Below are 13783 nucleotides of genomic sequence, written 5' to 3' on the forward strand. Positions count from 1 at the left end.
ATAAAATATCAAATATGTATAAGTTTTTTCTTTCTTTCTTTTTTTTTTGAGACAGAGCCTCAAGCTGTCCCCCTGGGTAGAGTGCTATGGCATCACTGCTCACAACCTCCAACTCCTGGGCTCAAGCGAGTCTCCTGCCTCAGTCTTCCAAGTAGCTGGGACCACAGGCGCCTGCCACAACGCCCGGCTATTTTTTGGTTGCAGCTATTGTTGTTTGGTGGGCCCGGGCTGGATTTAAACCCACCACCTTCGGTGTATGTGGCTGGCACCTTAGCCACTTGAGCCACATGCGCCGAGCCTATAAGTTCTTTCTTATCCCCATAATATTAAATCTTATAATTTTGAATTATCTCTAAGCTTTTAATACTCAATTTTGATCATTTCTGGGTTTTGAGATATATTTATTTGCTAAAAATAAACTATTTTATCATCCTACATAATTTTAATTCACTGGTTAGTTCTATCAAATACTAAAAAAACTAACACCAATCCTACACAGGTCTTTCAGAGAAAAAGCAAAGAACATTTCCCAACTCATTCTCTGTGGCAAACATTACCCTGATAAAGACATCAAAAGGGGCGGCGCCCGTAGCTCAGTGGTTGGGGGCGCCTGCCACATACACCGAGGCTGGCAGGTTCCAACCTGGCCCAGGCCTGCTAAAACAACCATGATAACTGCAACAAAAAAAATATCTGGGCATTGTGGTGGCTGCCTGTAGTCCCAGCTACTTGGGAGGCTGACGCAAGAGAATCGCTTAAGCCCTAGAGTTTGAGGTTGCTGTGAGCTGTGATGTCACAGTACTCTACCCAACGTGACAAAGAGAAACTCTGCCTCAAAAAAACAAAACAAAACAAAAAAAACCATGGAAAGGAAAGAAAACTACAGATTAATGTACTGTATGAGCTTTGATGCACAAACCATTAACAAAACACTAGTAAATTAAATATGTCTCATGGCTTTGTCTCGTCCAGCAGTTCTCAACCTGTGGGTCACAACCCCTTTGGGGAGGGGGCCCGCCTAAATACATCCTGCATATCAGATATTTACATTACGCTTCATAACAGTAGCAAGATTACAGTTATAAAGTAGCAACGAAAATAATTTTATGGTTGGGGGTCACACATGAGGAACTGTATTAAAGGGTCGCAGCATTAGGAAGTTGAGAACCCCTGGTCTAGTCAGTCAAAACTTTAACATAAAGTCATTGTTGTGACAGGAAACTATTATTTTGAGTACTGACACAGGGTTCCCACTTCCCCTCCCAGCCAAGGTGATTCCTGCTCCCCTCCTAGCTCGCCAAACCTGCACCCCTCCTGCAGCACTCACAGAGGCTGTCATGGGCACAGGGTTGGTTTGCTCTGGGCAGACTCCTCACCCTGGCTGGGCTGCTGGAAGGCCAGCTGGCGGACAAGGGAGAAGCCAGCTTAGGTGAGTGTGACAAGGTCTTCCAAGCTGAGACCCCTGCCTGTAGAGCAGCTGACTTCCACATGAAGATTCGTCAGCACTACCGATACAGGGTTCCCCCATTCAAAGCTGAACAGGGACCCCCCATTTCCTAGGCCTAGGCAATTTCATGTGGGTTTCCTAGGCCTGGGCAATTTTTTGAAGGGAATACTTATTCACCTTGCCCTTAGCAGAAGGGACTGTATCCATTTATTAATGCACTCATTCATCTTGCCCCAGCAGAAGGGACTGTATCCATTCATTTGTTACCAAATCCTGGCCAAATGTATCTCTCGAGGCTATATATAGACCAGCAGTTCTCAACCTGTGGGTTGCGGCCCACAGGAACTGTATTAAAGGGTCACGACATTAGGAAGGTTGAGTGGTCCTCACCTAATGGAAGGCCTAGACAAAGGACCCAGGTGGAGATTTTCCAACTTGGGTCTTTCCCTCTGCCAAGAGCTCTGGTGCTTTTTCTGTATTCTTTTTTGTACAATAAATCTTATCTTACCATGGATCTGTGATCTGTGGGTTCGTTCTTTGAATCTCCAAGACCAAGGACCTACGGAAGAAAGAAATACTGTTAACAATATTAATGTCATGAGATGCAAAACTATGTACAAGATGCAGAGGATGTTTAACAGAATCTCACTTGGTGTGGGAGAATCAGGGATTCTATTGACTTTATAAGGATTATGACTTTGTGTCTGAAAACAGCACAATATAACGGAACTTTCCAAAAGGAGAGGGAATGGAATTGCCTAAAGCAAACTTCTGTGTCTATTTTAATAGGAAGGATGGGTAAGAATCCAACAGGAGGGATAACTATCCTGGGGTAAAAGAGGGAAGACAACCTGACTGGGTGTTTCTTTAAGACAATATGAAACAATGACTATAAAGACCTCACCCACCTCTGTACTTTAGTCTGGGCCATGCTTAACGAGGTCAGTTTCTTTCCTTTTGGGAAGATAATTTTAAAATAATCATGCCTTATGGAAATGATAGTATTTTACCTTTGTCTTTAATTAGGCACTCAACATCAGAATTAGGTTGCCTTTTACTACTTTGCAAATAAGCAGCACCTTTGGCCAGCTCCCAAGAGCAGGATGAGGGTCATAAATATTTCACTGGCTGGACTAATTGTGGTTACTTTCATTTTGTCTCCGATAAGTTTTATTTCCTATCATGAAATTTCAGGAACTTCCTACGTGTGAAAGATGATGAGAGCAAGTGGTATGGGCTAACATGCCTATCACTTCTAGGCGTTTGTGTTAAAACCAACATTGTGATGTACCATTTAAGGTCTGCACTATGGTATACTAGTTCAAGGAGAACAGCTCAGTGAGGCAGGGACCCAAACGAAAATGAAAGCTGATTCCTGCCTTTGTGCAGTTAGCAATCTTGTTTGAGAATATAAAACATAAGGCACATAATGTAACACAGGACTATAAGTAAATAGCTACTATTTATTGAGCAATGACTACGGGACATGCATTGTGTTTACACACACACAATAATCCTCACACAACCTGGCAAAGGATAGCCTTAATTCCCACCCCCATTCCTCTTTAACGTATGAGAAAACTGAAGCTTAGAGAAATTGACTCCCTCAAGGTCACCCAGTGAGAAGGTGTTGGAATCAGTTTTTGAACCCAGGCAAAGACAGGTTCCAGGACAAAAGCAGCTTCAGCCAAAGAACTGTAGTTAAGTTTCAAGGACTGAGAATTTTTCCGTGGCCTTGGGCAAATTATTTCAATTATAGGAGTCTCATTTTCCTTATCTGCAAAAAAAGAAGCTCTTTCATCGGGTTGTTCTGGTATGAATGAACTAGTGCAAGGGAAGGCCTTAAGCACATTCTGAGTTTCTAATAAAGGCTCAGTAACCGGTCACTCTCCGAGGGGACTCAGGTCCCCCAAACAGGATCTTCGCTGACTGCAGACCTCACTGTTTTAATTAAACAAACCCTGAAATCCAAAAGTGTCCTGAACAATTCAGGGCTGCTAAACAGTTACCCGCCCACGCTCTTTTCCTTAATTCTACCCACCCTCCCAAGCGTGTCTAGTTCTGTGGCCGGTGAGAGGCGTCCTCAACACTGGGCGGGCACGTTGGTGGAAGATCTGAGAAAGGAGAAGCAAAACCTCTCCCCCAGTGGCCTTTTCCCTCGGACGAGGCGGGCATACGCCCAGCCCCCTCCCCATCGCGGACTCTCGGTAGACGAGACTGTGAGCGTTCCCCCCACCCCGCCCCCATTCGCTCGCTGCAACTAGAGAGACAGAACTAGCCTGCAGGGAGGAGGAAGTCGCCGCCGGCCTGTCCCCAGCAGCCTTTGCTCTGGACCCCGCCGGGGCGCTCGTGGGCTCGGCCGCTGGGAGCCGGGGCCGGGCGGTGCGCGGCCTCCCGGAGCGCGGGGGCGGGCGGAGCGGGACCGGGTCGGCCGGGGGGTAGGAGCGCAGAAAGCGCGCCCGGCCCCGCGAGCTCCGGGCGGCCGCGCAGCTGCCCCGGCTCCCGCCGCCCCGCGCAGGCGCCCGCGCCCCGCCGCCGCCGCAGGAAGGAGCCGTCCGCGGCGCCGGCATCATGCCCCGCATAGATGCGGACCTCAAGCTGGACTTCAAGGATGTCCTGCTGCGACCCAAGCGGAGCAGCCTCAAGAGCCGAGCCGAGGTGACGTTCGGAAGTCGCAGCGGGGATTTTTATTTTCCGGGCGGCGCTGGGGAGGTGGAAGAGGGTGGCACTGGGTCTGCGTTTCTGTGTCGTGTCTCAGACTGGCTGCTGCGCCCGCTTCCCCTCTCCCCAGCACTTGGGGAAGGGGAAGGCCGGCCGGTCCCCTGCCAGGACATGAGGTGTCTTTAAGGACAGCGATAAAGGGGCGCAGCTTGGGCCTGAAATTCTATAAAGACGTCCGTTCGGTTGAATGGACGAGGGGAAATTTACCTTGAAACTAGACCTCAGAGGAGCAAAGATCAAGTGGCCAGTTGATTCTGAAAGCGTGGGGGTAGGGAGCGCCTTCGGGAAGAAAAAGAAACAGTGGAGCTAGGGGAGAGAGGAAGAGAAAAACAACTGTACAGATCCTTGTGATTTTTAGCAGTGTCTTTAACAGGTCTGAAAAATCGGAAAGCCCTAGGGCACAAGTCCAGGGTTTACTTTTGGCGCTTAGGCTGCCTTGCTGGGAGTGGGATTTGGGGACATCGTGCAGGTACTGGACAGCCTCAGTTCCAACCCAAGCCCTCCGAAAGCTGAACGCAGTGAGGTGCAGGCTTGGGGTAGGGGAGGTGGGGCGAACTGGAACCTGTGGCGTTTTGCTGGTTCTGCGTTGGTGAGGTTAAAGCCAAAGGAACAGGTGGAGACCAGGCTGGAAATAGCCTGGGGGTGGGGCAAGGGAGGTCATCCCCTGAAAGGTAAACTAGTTGCACAAAGTGACAGAGTCCCCCGGATTGGTGTGCGCTGGTGACTGTAGCTCTGCCCAGTCCGCTGAGAGCTGAGAGGAAGGGAGGGAACTGGACAGTCTGGAAGCTGGGCTGGAGTAAACAGGAGGAGGCAGAGCCTGCTGCATTGCTCTGGCCAGCCTGCTCTCCTCGGCCAAGAACTCTGCTGCCCACTCCAGCGCCAGGCCTAACTGCAGTGCCTGGTGCTGCCAGCCGAGGGCTTGCTTGGATTAGGGAAGCCTCTTGCCTTGGCCAGTCTAAACCAAGTCACCTCTAAGCCTCAGCAATGGCTGGCAGGAGCCCACAGGACTGCAAGAGGTGGGGGAGGAATATTAACCCTGATCACCCAGGTGGGATGTGCCTGTCCTTCCTGACGTCCTTTCAGGTGTAAAGAGTGGGGAGGCTCTTGGAACACACACAGTTTGAAAGGCAGGCCAAGGCCTCCAGAAGCAGCAGCTTAGCTAGAACCTAAGACAAAATGGACCAAGACCAAATGTGGAGTTCTGGACATGCTAATAATTTGATGGTTTCGGTATTCTTTAAATTTTCAAAATGTATTTAGTGGACAGAAACTTATATTTTAGAAAAATTGTACATTCAAAACAAGGATATATTATTATATACATTAACAAGGTAAAGCATTTAAAATTTATGTAACAGAACAGATTGCTTCTTCCCAGGGAAGAGTAAAACATCATTCAGCAACCTCATGCAAAACTTGGTTTCACAATTTGGACTGAGCACAACTTGTCCCAGCTTGTGATAGCACCTTGCAACCTCACATGTATACAGTGAAGACAAGGTGCCCTTGAGAAGTGTTTTTCATTTCTTCACTGTTGTGGGAGTTTGCCAGCTCTGTGCCCAGAGACCTGCAGTGACTGGCGTTGCCTTTGCTGTTGGTTCTTGTAATGGTTTAGCTCTGGTGCACGAGGCTGCTGGCCAGCTGGCCGATCCCATAATCTGACTGCACTTGCCTCAATGGTATAAGGGATCTAGTTAGGCTTCTCTAATCTTCCCTCTCAATGGTTTCTCAGTTTGCTTGTTGATGCCTGAAATTTTTTTGTAGGCAGATAAAACACTTTTTCATTGCACAATCAGAGGCTTAAAATGTGTGCACCCTGGCAGAAGTAATACCTAGATGCAAATTGGAAAGTAAACAATAGATGGCTGACATTGAGCCTAACAGAGCAGGTTTCAGAGGAGCCAGGAGAGAAAATGTACACCATAGGAGAAGAGGCTGGCTCTGGGGAATGTGCTTTGACTGTTGATGACACATTTCATCACTGACAGTTTTTCTAAGAGCTGAGCTTGATGATGGACCTTCAGGCAGTGAGCAGAAAATGGAGGAAAAAAAAAGAGTGATCTACTCAGAAGTTACCAGTATTCTTGCAGGAACATGTCCTCAAGACTTACACACATGAACATGAATTGGAGGTCAATACCCAGAAGCAAAGAGTGCAGGGAGAGGTGACCCAGGTGACCTTAGCATAGGCTCTCCAGGGATCATCTCTCAAATGTCCAGCCACTGTACAGATGAGTGAAGTGCCATGGGTTATGTGGGGACATTTGGATTGTCTTTTCAGAGGAGGTGCTGTTTTTGTTAAGATGTGACCTTTGGTTTTATCTGATGCATTGGGGAGCTTGCATTATTTCTTGCCTTCCTAAATGCTTTCTTCCTTGGGACCCATTCCTGGCTCTAACATCACACCCTAATCTTTAAGCTAGTAAGAATTTTCTTTTAAACTCACTAACTTTGGAATTTGGGCATGGAAGAGGAATGCAGCAAATTGCCCACTTTGTCCTAGGACAGAGAAGACATGCGGGATGTCCAGCCTGCCTAAAAAGTCCCTAATAATTCTTTCACCAGTGGTTCAGGGAGAAGAGTTCTGGTCTAGCTTTTAGGGTTGCAACAAGTTGTCCTGAGGTTAATGAGAGTGTAGCAGAGCCGGGAGAGTACTAGGCTAGGACCAGGAGACTTGTCACTAATTATTCCATTACCTTTGCCTCTGAGTTAGTTTCCTTGAGCTGCTGTAACAAAGTACCACAAACTGGGTGGCTTACACCAGTGGTCCCCAACCAGTTTAGCACCAGAGACTGGTTTCATGGAAGATAATTTTCCCGCTACTGGAGGGTTGGGGGTATTAGATTCTCATAAGGAGTAAGCAACCTACATCCATCTCACATGCAGTTTGCAGTAGGGTTTCCATTCCTATGAGAATCTAAAGCCACTTGATGTGATAGGAGGTGGAGCTCAGGCAGCAGTGCAAGCAACTGGGAGTGGCTGTAAATACAGATGAAACGAAGCTTCTTCCGTGGGCTTGCTGGGCTTGTTGGGCTTGGGCTTGGGCTCACCGCCAGCTGTGTGGTCCTGTTTGAGACTGTAGGCTTAAGCTGCAAGAATTTATTGTCTTAGATCTGGAAGCTAGAAGTTTCAGATCAAGATGTCAGTAAGCTTGGTTGCTTCTGAGGGTGGTGAGGGAGAAGCTGTCCTTTTCCTTCTCTTCTAGCTTTTGCTGGGTTGCTGGCAGTCTCTGAAGCTTCTTGGCTTGTAAGCCTGCCACTCCAAACTCTGCCTTTGTCTACGCATGACCTTCTTACTATGTGCATATCTGTGTCCAGATTTCCCCCTTTCATAAGGATACAGTCATACTAGACTAGGGCCCACCCTCACGACCTCATCTTAACTTGATCAACTTCTATTTCTAAATAAGGTCACATTCACAGGTACGGAGGTTAGGACTTTAACATCTTTTCTGGGGCAGACAATTCAAGTTGTAAGAGCCTCTGTAAATTTTGCTTTGTAAAATTAGAGGGTTTGACTAGACTTTTTCTTAGTCATGAATTCATCCAAAACGCCTAGGGAAATTGTCCAAAACACACATATTGTCTCCAACACAAAGGTGGTGATTCATGAAGTTTCAGGCAACTAAAGCATGTGTATTTTGGAATTACTTCTAAGAGGATTCTGATGTCCACGTGGGTGTGCTGGACTGGCCTCTGAAGAATTCTCCATTTGTGGAACCGTTTGGCTTGCTGGGCATGCCACAGTGGGGCGTGAACTTTTCAGAAGCCTGAACAGTGATGGGATGAAGGCTTCTGGGGGTCTGATCCACATTCAGAGGGCAGGGCTGGCCTGGGGCCTAGGAAGTACTGCCCTGTAGAAAAGCTGGGTCCAGAACATTGTATCCTTATTATCTCTTAGCTATGCATTAGTTTATTCCAAGATTTTTTTTTTTTTTTTGGTAGAGACAGAGTCTTACTTTATCACCATCGGTAGAGTGCCATGGCATCACACAGCTCACAGCAACCTCCAATTCCTGGGCTTAGGCGATTCTCTTGCCTCAGCCTCCCGAGTAGCTGGGACTACAGGTGCCTACCACAACGCCCAGCTATTTTTTTGTTGCAGTTTGGCCGAGGCCGGGTTTGAACCCACCTCCCTCAGTATATGGGGCCAGTGCCCTACCCACTGGGCCACAGGCACCGCTGTATTCCAAGATTTTTAAACTCTTAGGACTATAAAGATGAAAGATTGTCTTTATACTCAGATGGGTAAGACAGATAATGCACAATCTGTACATAAAAAGAATTGCAGCCGAGTGTGGTGGCTACACCTATAATCCTAGGAGGCCAAGGCAGGAGGATCACTTGAGGTCCAGAGTTCCAGATCAGCATGAACAAGAGCAAGACCCCATCCCTACAAAAAGTAGAAAAATCAGCTGAGAGTAGTGGTGGGCACCTGTAGTCCCAGCTACTTGGGAGCCTGGAGCAGGATAATCACTTAAGCTCAGGAGTTTGAGGTTGCTGGGAGCTATGATGGCGACACTACACTCTAGCCTGGGCAACAGAGCTAGACTTTGTCTCACACACACACACAAAAAAAAAAAAAAAAAAAAAAAAGAATTGCCTTACCTTAGCACCACCAATAGTTTTAGGGAAAGGGGTCCCTGTCCTGGGCTCTAGTTCTACTGCCCTGATTGCACCCCTCCTCAACCCCTAAGAGAAGCCAGGGGACAAAGCCTGTAGGCTGTGCCATTTCTTCTAGGCTGTGCTCCATGTACCCAGAATCCTTGTTGTCACCCTCCCAGGTGTGTTTAACTAAGCACCAACTATGCTAGGGTGGGCTCACCTCTAACCCCAGAGCGTGGCTAGGTGGCAGCCATCTGTGGGAATGGATGTGGTTGTACACAGAGCTTCGTATGCAGACGTGGGTGTCCCTGTATGTGGACTTAAGGATTTGGGCGTGTGGGGCCAGGGCCAGCTCCCCCTGCTACCTTGTACTGGTGCCTTCCTGACCTTGAATGAAATTGTTTTTGTTGGGGTGGGAGGATAGAACATATTTTATGTAGCAGTTGGTTAGCTTGACTCATAACATTGAATTATTTAGGCGTGTGGTAGGTGGGCCTCCATTTGTACTTTTGAGCCCCTAAAATGTTGGGTTGTAGGATGAGTCATGAAGGTGTGTGTTTCAGAGAGGAGCAGAAATATCCATTACAGGTTGGGGAGGGGACTTAGTTACTTCATGTTCCCTTTCAAGTCAGGCTTACAGTAGGAGTTGGGAGATGCTATATTTGGTGCATTGGCTGGCTGTGTCAGATTAAATGCCAAGTTTTCTTCCTGGGAGGCTGGAATATTTAAAATATTTATCTTTCTTAGTGAACAACTGGTCTGGTGTGTGGGGGGAGGGTGTGGATAAGGTTAGGAAAGATAATTTTATTTCTCATCCTTAGAGTTAAGGATTGGGAAGAACTAGCTCTCTTATGGAGAAGACTAGAAACAACAGAAGAGTTCATTGTCATGCCCTTTTCCATGAAGAGCTCTGTGTCTTGCATCCTGCTGATAGGTTTTGGAGTGCCAAGAAAAACCCATTGTGATCCCCACCCGGTGCAGAGTGTAGCAGCTGGCCCCATGCCTGCTGGGGGAGTGGAGTGTTAAGAGTAATTTGAGAACAAGGAATTCTGATTGTTTCAAGCCTGGGAAGCCAAAATGTCAGAGAGCCATTAGCCCCACCGAAGGGAGCCATGGATAGGTCCCTTCCGTGATCTTTCAGAATGTCGATATAATGTGTTTTACTGAAGCAGAACCAAGAATCATCGGGAAGGAAGCAGAGAAAGGGATGAGCCCCACGTATGTTTGTGCAGTTACAGCGTCTCATTTCCCCTCAATGATTGCTGCTTAAGGCCAGAGCCGCCTTTTATGACATCATTCGCCTAGGGAGCCTGCTGGACATGGCAGCCCTGTGTGAGAAGCAAGAGAAATGAAAAGGCTAAAGGGCCTGAGATATGCTGAGTCGATGCTGGTTGCAAAGTGAAAATTGTCTCAAATGCAAAAAAAAGGATCTAGATGATTATTGCTGGTATATCCGTGAAGCCAGGATTCATATAGGTCTAAATTAAAGAAGCACAGATTCACGCCTGTGTTTCTCCTGCTGGTTCACCTTGGGGAAGCACTGGCTTCCAGTGTGGTCTGACTCCGTCAGGGACCAGCAAGGAACATCGAAAACAGAGAATTGGATGGAGGGCATCCTGACACTGCAGAGATGCCAAACAAGATGTTGAAGCGCCTCAGAGATTGCCACGCTGAGAAGCCACCCCAGCCTAGGGTGAGGGTCAGGTGGTGTTGTGGAGCCCAGGGAGGAACCTGGCTCTCTTAGGGAAGGCGGAAACCAGGAGCCTCTTTGGCTGGAGGATGGGAGTCTGGAGAAGCAGCCTAAGGTAGAGGGGGGTTCCTTCAGTTTCTCACCCAAGTGTCTTCCATTGGCCAAACCCAGCCAAAAATAAACTTGAGAAATGGAGCCCGTAGAGGGTGGCCTCCTGGTGATAAGAACACCTGGGGATGATCAGTAGCAAACAGGCTGGGATCTGCTCTGTGTCAAAGTAATGACTTCTGACTGTGCTAGCTCTTAGTGAGGCCTGGCCTTAGCACCTTGCTTCTGGTTAGCCCAGTCTCGTGACTGAGCTATTGTTGTAAATTCCTGATGGCAAGGTTAGGCATCATGCCCTGATCTTGAAGTTACAGTAGTAACTGAGAGCCCTCCCTCCACCAGTCTGAGAGTGGAAGGAACAATGTTTAGGGAACATATGGCTGCAGTTTACTTCCCCCAGCTCTTTAAAAGGTGCTCATAATTAAACAGCCTTGGTGGAGGGCAAAAGCCTAAGGGATTGATGATTTGGAGCTGGCTGCAGGATGAGTTTGGAGTGCAGTTCTAGGCGAAAGGTAAGTAATGAAGGGATTGTTTAGGGAGGAGCGGAGCAGATTTTCCTAGGAGAATGCCCCTACCACCATCAGTGCTTGGAAGTGGGGAAATGATAAGATGTACGTGGGCTCTTAAGGCTGGGGATAGAAGGTGGCACCGGGACTGGAGAGGCCAGGGAGGAGGAGAGAGTGTTTCAGATTCAGAGGCTTGTCTTGATGGCAGAATAGGAGCCTGTCTCAACTTCTGCACCTGAATACAGCACGTTACGTGGTTTCCTCAGGGACCCTGCTATCTTTGGAACCCCTGGCCCAACCCCTAAGAGAATCCAGGAGACAATGATCAGACACTTGCTTTGTGTTCTTCCCACGTACTCCAAACTCCAGAAATGCTGCACGTAACACGTAAGGGCAAAGCACTCACTTTCCCCCCCCTTTTTCCCAACAGGTGGATCTTGAGCGTACCTTCACGTTTCGGAACTCTAAGCAGACCTATTCAGGGATTCCCATCATTGTGGCCAACATGGACACTGTAGGGACATTTGAGATGGCAGCTGTCATGTCACAGGTGAGGTGGTGGGCTTTTTTTTTTTTTTTAATTTTTCCTTTGCTGCTCCCAGTATGGACAGGTTGTCAGGAGCTCACTCGAGACTTGTTTAGACACAGGGAAGAGGAGAAAAGTGAGACACTTTGGGTGGTTCTTTGTTCTGAGTCTGACTAATATTGGAGATACTTTCTCTTCAATCAGAAAATAAATAGATGGTGTCTGGACTCTGTGTTCAGTAAGGTGGTTTAGACCTGCCAGCGTTTCTGTTTGGAAACTGCCTGTGGTGGTTTTGGAAATTAGGGATACAAAAAGAAGTTAGACAACATGACTAGTACCACATAATAGGTGGGCAATAGCCCTGCTCCGTAGGGTTTAGCATGTACTTATACAGAATACATTCACTGACCACTGAGGTGCCAAATGCTCCATGTGATGTATCTCTTAACTTCTGACACAGCTCCACAAGGTAGGTTCCCTTTGCAGATGAGGAAACGGAGGCAGAGAGTGGGAGAGGAGGGGCAACTTGCCTCAAGCCCTCAGCCGGATAGAGAATCAGGATTCACACTCCAACTGACTTTAGAATCAAGGGATTTACTTTTCAACTAAAATTGACAGATCACAGTACAAGCTCAAGATCTTTTTTAGCCACTTCCTGTGTGATTTTCTATAAAGCGAGTAGCAGTATCCTGGCCTTGGGAAAAATAAAGAAAGAGCCGTTTGTGGGCAGGACCTTTGTCTGACGCAGCCATGTCTGAGGAACAGCATCGCACAGATCCTGAATGTGAAATGTTTTCTGCTGTCTCACACACAGGGGCTCTGTATCTATTTCTGTTGGTGATGCCTGCCAAGTGAAAAGATAAATCCAATTAGTTGAAAGAGCTTCTCACTGTGGGCAGCAGGTCTAACCACAGGAGGTGCTGGGATTCATTATTAGCCAGTGATTCGAAGGAAAAGATTCTCAAATAAATTATGAACTTGAAAAATGTAGTAGGGGGTGGTGTGTCTGACTCTGAGATCAGTTGTATTATCTGTGAGACCTCAGCCCCTACTGAGCATTGGAATAGAGGCTAATAGCTGGGATTTTTTTCCGCCTTTTTTTTTTTTTCTTGCTTGCTGTGTCATCAGCCACGGCTACTAACGAGTTATGTATTTGTGTAAAAGTGGGGGAGTCAGGAGGTATTAGTTAGCTTGTTTAATTCAACAAATCAGATTATTAGTCTACGAAAAACCTAGAACTTCACTGTGCTCTTCCCATGTTCACAGACTATTGGAGAAAGTCTCCTCAGTAATGAGATAGTGTGTACACTGGCATAGATAACCATGAATGACTAGGAATAACCATGAATTTTCTATTTCTAGGAACCATGGAGTTAGTGCAAGTTAATAAAGTCATAGCGTTTTAGAATGAAAAGTTGGAGATTGTAGATGGCAGCCCCAGAGAAGTTAGGTGAGGGACCTTTGTTACCAGGGAAGGAGCCTGAGCTCCACAAAGCCAAGTTTGGGTCTGGCCTTCACCTCTTCCTGGCCAAGCATTGGTTAAATTTTGTAAACTTCAATTTCTTAAGCTCCATTTCTGCTCATGAAACTGATAGTACTGTTCGAAGTTGTTCTGAGACTTAGATTATGTCTGCAAAGAGCTGACATATAAGTAGGTAATAAATGCTGGGTTGATAAATTTAGGGTTATAATTTATATAATTCCCTCTCTCAGGGATAAAGGAGCTGATTTTTTTTTTTTTTTTTATATTCCCGATGAACTGTCCGATGCATTTAGAGTTTAGCAAGAAGTGGTCAGGCTGTGAACACCAAAAGCTTTCAGGTATAAGATGAGGTTCTTTAGGGTTGGTTAAACAGAAGGTGGTCTTAGGATGGCCCTGCTCCCGCACTGGGGACCTGCTTTTCTTTTTTGACCATCTGTGCCGCTTTTGGCCTTACTTGGGTGTGGGCAGAGACAGGGCTGGGACAGGGTTCTGAGAACTCTTCCTTTATCTCTTCTCTGCCACCCGGTAGAGGCTCCCAAATCCTGAATGCAATGTTATCTAACAGATTAGAATGGAGAACATAGTTTTGTGATACCACTGGTTGCACCTTGTCTGTTTGGGGCTCCTAATTAAAATTCAGCCTGAATGGCAGGCACCCCAGGAGCACCTGACGCCTTTGTCTGATTGATTGTCACCTCCAC

General features: G+C 47.1%; 1 protein-coding gene across 1 annotated transcript in view; it reads left to right on the plus strand.

The window, feature by feature from the left end:
- The first annotated feature begins 3851 nt into the window (after nt 1–3851).
- Nucleotides 3852–13783, plus strand: part of GMPR (guanosine monophosphate reductase) — a 43688-nt gene continuing 33756 nt past the window's right edge. Inside the window, exons 1-2 of the mRNA XM_003788321.2 lie at nt 3852–4105; nt 11504–11623. Of these exons, the coding sequence (XP_003788369.1) occupies nt 4019–4105; nt 11504–11623 (207 nt within the window). The 5' untranslated portion in view covers nt 3852–4018. The remainder of the gene's footprint in view (nt 4106–11503; nt 11624–13783) is intronic.

The sequence above is a fragment of the Otolemur garnettii genome, unplaced genomic scaffold (genome assembly GCF_000181295.1).
Source record: "Otolemur garnettii isolate 467f Iridium unplaced genomic scaffold, OtoGar3 scaffold00026, whole genome shotgun sequence".
NCBI classification, from domain to species: Eukaryota; Metazoa; Chordata; class Mammalia; order Primates; family Galagidae; genus Otolemur; species Otolemur garnettii.